General features: G+C 42.4%; 1 protein-coding gene across 1 annotated transcript in view; it reads left to right on the top strand.

Annotated features, from left to right (window-relative positions):
* Positions 1-2,560: 2,560 nt before the first annotated feature.
* Positions 2,561-6,000, top strand: part of bckdhb (branched chain keto acid dehydrogenase E1 subunit beta) — a 59,236-nt gene continuing 55,796 nt past the window's right edge. Inside the window, exons 1-2 of the mRNA XM_042106704.1 lie at positions 2,561-2,778; positions 4,975-5,052. Of these exons, the coding sequence (XP_041962638.1) occupies positions 2,583-2,778; positions 4,975-5,052 (274 nt within the window). The 5' untranslated portion in view covers positions 2,561-2,582. The remainder of the gene's footprint in view (positions 2,779-4,974; positions 5,053-6,000) is intronic.

Here is a 6,000-nt window from a genome sequence, read left to right as displayed (position 1 = left end):
GCAGTGAGCTGCCTGCATCAACAGCGGCGCTCGGGGAGCAGCGAGGGGTTAGGTGCCTTGCTCAAGGGCACTTCAGCCGTGCCTACCAGTGTTGCGCGGTCTGCCCGAAATTAAGCGGTCACCCGCGGTTATGAGTCATAAACAAAATATTTTAATGATATTCGGGTCATTTGCGGGCGGGTCAGTTAAAAATAATTAAATATTTTCTACAAATAGGCCTACTTAAAATATCACGAGAAGGCTAGCATCAATACAGTAAAGTCAACAGTAAAGAAGCTGAAGACGCGAGTTAAAATAATAAAGACACCCCTTCAGGAAAAGCGATATAGGCTATGGGAAATATTGGGAAAAGTTCTTAAAGAAGATGACAGTAGTACAAGTTATGGTCTATGTAGGCCTACTTCTTGCGAAGCCATTTAAAAGTATGACAGCAAAAACAGGCAGCCTGCAGGAATAAATGTTATGGCACAGACTACACAGCCATATCTACCGGTATGTATAGGTTCGCGCATGCATAAAAGTTACCTTAGTTTGTTGTGTTTGTGACTTTAAACAGTGGATGTGCTTTAGTAAAGCTTTGTGCTTCATTCAGCATTATAAACCAGTTCTTACGCTAACGTTTTGACCAGCAATGTATCTCTCGTGCCTACCTTGCCTCACCATTTCTGTTTTCGAAAGAAAGATGTATGTCCATGGCCAAATCTTCAAATGAATCTTCAAATCGTATCCTAGTGTTCTAATCCTTGGTGGTTGCGTGCGTGCTTGCGCTCTTATTCTCGTTCTCTCTCCTGCGCAAACATTATGTCCTGCATGCCTACTTCGTGTAGTTCTACTGCATGAAGTTTCACTAATAAATTAGTTTGTTTTACAGAAATGGCCTACTGTCACACTGCATGCAAGCTATAACCAAAAGCACACATTTTGTAAATAAGCGGGTCGGATCGCGGGTCGGGTATAATTTTGTCCCAATTAATATTTGCGGTCCGAGTTGCTGTCAGGTTGATTAAAATATCGGGCGACCGCGGGCCGCTTGTGACCAAACCCGCGCAACACTGGTGACTACTGGTCGTGGTTCGAACCGGCAACCCTCTGGTTACAGGTCCGAAGTGCTAACCAGTAGGCCACGGCTGCACCGTGTATCATCCTATCTAAAAAATCTATATCGTTGAATGTCATCAGTGTTCAGAGTAAAGTCAATAAGTTCATGACTAAAGTGCAGTATGTCAGGAGCTGTCTGGTCTGATCAGAGCAGAGGTGATGAGGTAATGAATGTATCAGTCTAACAGAAGATGGGAAGAAACTGTTTCTCAGTCTGGTTGTCTTTGCCTCGATGCTGCGTATCCTCTTGCCTGATGGGAGGGGGGCAAACAGTTTGTGTGCAGGATGAGTGTCATCCTTCATGATGATGGAGGTTCTGTTTTTGCACCATCTGGAGTATCTCCTCAGTGGTGGGTAGGCTGCAGCTGATGGTCCGCTGAGCCAGCTTAACCACTTCCTGTCTGCAGCGGAGCACCACATAGACATAATATACATAGACGCCGCATCGACCGCTGCTCCCTACTAGCGCTGACGAGATTTGGAGCCGCCATCTTGGACCGGTCATCCACTCCACTCAGTGTAATCTGTTTGGCCGGTGCAATGAGCTGTCAGCACACTTAATTAATCATATCTCACTGAATACCGAACAGATTTTCACGCGTTTTTTTTTGCTGCAAAGGTCATACATGTAGCTATGATACAGGCCACATTGTTCGAAAATACAAAATACAACCAATAGTACGGTAATGTTAAATCTTACTTGTGAAAAGTAAATCCCCCGAGTATGGTCCGCCGATTTGAGCAGGAACATGCTGCACAGTGCTGTCATCTTGTGTTTTCTGCTGCAACGCAATGAGGAGTATGACCGGTCCAAGATGGCGGCCGCATTTCTTGTTTCCAGCAGCCAATGCTGCGTCTATGTATATTATGTCTATGGAGCACCATACCACACCGTAATGCAGGAGGAGAGGATGCTCTCCACTCTGCACCTGTAAAAGGAGTGAGTATGGCAGGACACAGACCAGCATGCTTGAACGTTCTTTGTGTACAGAGGCCACATCATCGAAGAGAAAAGATTGCGGTGGTGTTATAGAGCGACATGAAATAGACTTCGAAGTATACAGTTCATCTTACAATGGAAACATCTATGCATCATCACCATAAACATGGGGGAAATGGGTGTGTATGGTTCTGGATTATGTCTGTGAAGAAAGTACAAGCACCAGTCACATTTCCATTGTAAATATAGCACAATTTCTATGAGGCAAAGCAGGCTGATCAGGTAAGTATCCTGAAACAATGTGCACTTGTTACTGCTAAAATAGGATGTCCTTATACATTCCGCGATGTTTGACCTATCAGTGGGCCCTTATTAGACATTCTCTGGGGGCCCAGAGAATGTCTGGTAGGGCCACCATAGACACTGTATCTCCGATTGTAACCTCTGACCCTCCAACACCACCTACCTTTTTAACCAATCACAACACCGTTCATGTTTGGATAATATAACGTCATTTTCCATTTCCTGGTCAGATGTTGTAGCAATGGCGGCGGCTGCACGGTTTCTGTCGAGGAGTGCAAGCATTAAGAGTGCTATTTCTAACGTGAATGGAGGGGTGCACAGTTGTTTGGGTATTACCCTTGTGAGACTATCCCCAAACGGCACATGCAGTTCAAGAACACAGAGGAGGCATGTTTCCCATTTCACCTTTCAGCCTGACCCGGTGCCCACTCAATATGGTAATGTTAACTTAAACGTCCTTTGTTTTTTTTTGTCAGTTAACATATTTGTTTCTTTTTTATTATGCTTATGCTCCCGATAAAAACAGGAAAGTGGCAAGAATGCCACACCACCACAGCATCACTGCATTAGAAAGTAATACCACAAGTCAAAGGCAATAACACTGAAGTGCGCTAGTTAGCAAGCTAACTGTAGCAATTTGCTGCAAGTTTACTTTTGGGAAAGAGGAGGTTCAGAATTGTCCGCACGTAGTGGATTTTTTTTTAACAAATGCATCGTCTCCGTGAGTATATCTTCTTTCAGCTCTGTATGAGAAAATAGACGCTTCCATCTCTGCCGAATGGACTCGAGAATGTTGTTATGTGTTAGAGAATGTTGTAACCCATAGCATTCAAAGGTGGTTGTCCTTGTGCCATGGACTTCCACTAGGGGAGCTATTACCGCCACGTTTTGAATGACAAGTGACAACATTGTAGTCAGAGATATGTGAAGTATAACTTATGTAGTGGTCTTTGATGTTTCAAAGAGCTCCGGGTTTTATTAAAGAAAGTATGTCTGTAACAAGATCATTTGAATGAGGGCTGTGCATTGCTGAGGGATGTCTCCTGATCATTATCCTGAGTTAGTTTAATCAACTCCAAATTGTTTTGACTATATCAGGTTCCAAGGATGTGTTTTAATGACAAACCTGGGTAAGTGGTAAACCTCCTACAATAAGAGCCCTATGGCATTGTTTTGTTAGGACAATAAAGCCATACAGCTCTTCTGGAGGTTTACCACTTATTCTGTGTTAACTTACCCAGGTTTGTCACCAAACCACGTATTTGGAATACCCCCCAGAGCAGCAAACCTTCAACAACTGTAGGCCTAGTAGATGGAGATTAAATGTTAAATGTCACTATTGTATTGTTATTTGTATTTCGCTTTGGACAAAAGCACCTGGCAAATCCCATAACCATAACTTATAGGGCATCTATGTCGGGCAAAACTGAGTGTGCACTAATGTCGCTCCAGCTGCGAGATCACAACACATGATTTACACAATGTATTCACAACATACCACATGATTGGCACGATTTATTCACATGTCAACTTGTGCCGCGGATGGGGCGGAATATGTGTAGACGACTGCCATGTTTGCGTTACCAACTAACTCCATACATTTCTCAAGCAGATTGGTTACTTTCCCAGGACATCAGCCTGAGTGAACCCAGACTGATTCTCAATTGAGATTTGGACTGCAAATCATTGGTTTACCTAATGAGTTTTTTTTTTTTACCTTAAAGGAACCATATGTAAGATTGTGGCCAAAACTGGTACTGCAATCACTTTCAAAATACTGAAGAGCGGTGTATCCCCTCCCCCTCCCCCCTGACTCGAGGGTGCACACGCGGATGGCGAAACACTACTGACTTCGTGATTAGTAGATAGATGGAGGGTGGCGCATCAGTTCAAAACACAACATGACATGACAAAACACAACATCAACAACAGTTGTGGGCTGCAACTTCCCTTTTTAAATGACAATATCCTGGCTGGACTACTGTTGTCAGTGATATAAGTATTTGAAATGAACATGATTTCTTAATGTCTAGTGACATATCAGGGGCATTTTATGATTAATTGAAATATTTTTCTTACATACGGTTCCTTTAAAATGACGTCTCCAAAATCATTTTGATGGCACATAAACTCTTAATAGGGCAAACAACACTTCTGCTGCACTCTGAGCAGGTCTTATTGCTTGTAAAATTGTGCTTTAAACTTAAGTTGGTACATTAAACTCTACTGAATTATTTACAAAGTATAGCAGCAAACACAATTGTAAACAATGGTTTTACATACAGTTGTTTACTCAGTTTCAAAGGAAATACATGTCCCTGACATTTAAAACTGATGCCATCAGTGCAGCCATTGGCAGTGCCAACCGTCTGTCATTGTACAAAGCCTGTCCCATACTGGATATGCGGTTGGGATTGGTTCCTTGGTCTTTGGTGATTTGGAAGTCTGCTCCATTGGGAGAATTGCCAGACTGACTTTATTCAAATTCAAATGTGCTAGCCACCCAGGCAAGGCCATTGCTACACAATGCAGTCGTTTGTATTCACTATGTTGTACTTGTAATCTCAGTCTGTGTCATTTTTCTTGGAAGTGTTTACCCATTTAGGCTAATTCCAGCTTGTATGTACTTGCAGGGCCCACTCAGAAGATGAACTTATTCCAGTCAGTAACTAGTGCCTTGGATAACACACTTGCTACAGATCCCACAGCAGGTGAGCCATGTGGTTTGATTTGGTTCTCTCCTACATGTCCCCTTGATCCCTTTTAAGTGTGCAAGAAAATGTATTTGGATTTGCAATGACAAAGAAGATATGACAACCAATCAGTGTTATACACCTGTTATCTGTTTCAGCCCAAACACCCCAAAGAAAGTAAAAATATGCACAGGAGAAACAGGAAAAAAATTTGGCTATTAGCTTTCAGATACACTCAAAAATTACAAGTTTAAATGTATTTCTTTTTTTACAACAAATCTACTGATGGTTTGTCGTAACACACACCTAGAGAGTTTGTACAATTCTAAAACTAGTCTTAACATACATAGGTCTAAATAAGGAAACTTTCTTGATCATGCAAGAGATGCCATGTTCACCATTACACCAGCCGGGCAGCAGGATGTTTAATTGTCTTGTGTCAAAAGTCAAAACCAGTTCTTCCATGTCTCTACACCAGGCATTCATTGGTACAGAGACTTGAGTCACAAGACCGGACTCTGATCCACATAGCATCATAGATCGTCATTATAAAAACATCATTGTAATATTTTTGGTCCATACTTCCTCCAACAAATGTCCTTGTTCCGTACAAGAAAAGAATGAGGAAGTCTTGAGAACCTGGAGGTTTGAAATCCCTCATGAAGAACCCAAAGAGCATATGACACTGGAAGGAATCTGGCTCTGGCTCTGATGTTCCGTGTCAGAAGCAGACTTCGGTTCAAGGATTGATCAGTTGAGGGAGTGTAAAGAGAACACACACCTCCCACACAAAGGTGCTGGAGAAAGGTCAAGTCCAGACTGACAAAGGAATCACACAAACTCTTGTGACTCCTCTTACAGAAGTAAACTGCTTTACAGAAGTTTAATATACAACATTTCAGCCAATATTGTCTCAGAACACACCTGAAGAAGGCTGCTGACTAACTGAATGTTGGGTATTAAACT

This window comes from Alosa sapidissima, chromosome 10 (assembly GCF_018492685.1).
Source record: "Alosa sapidissima isolate fAloSap1 chromosome 10, fAloSap1.pri, whole genome shotgun sequence".
Classification (NCBI taxonomy): domain Eukaryota; kingdom Metazoa; phylum Chordata; class Actinopteri; order Clupeiformes; family Clupeidae; genus Alosa; species Alosa sapidissima.
This window is presented reverse-complemented; position numbering and strand designations above follow the sequence as displayed.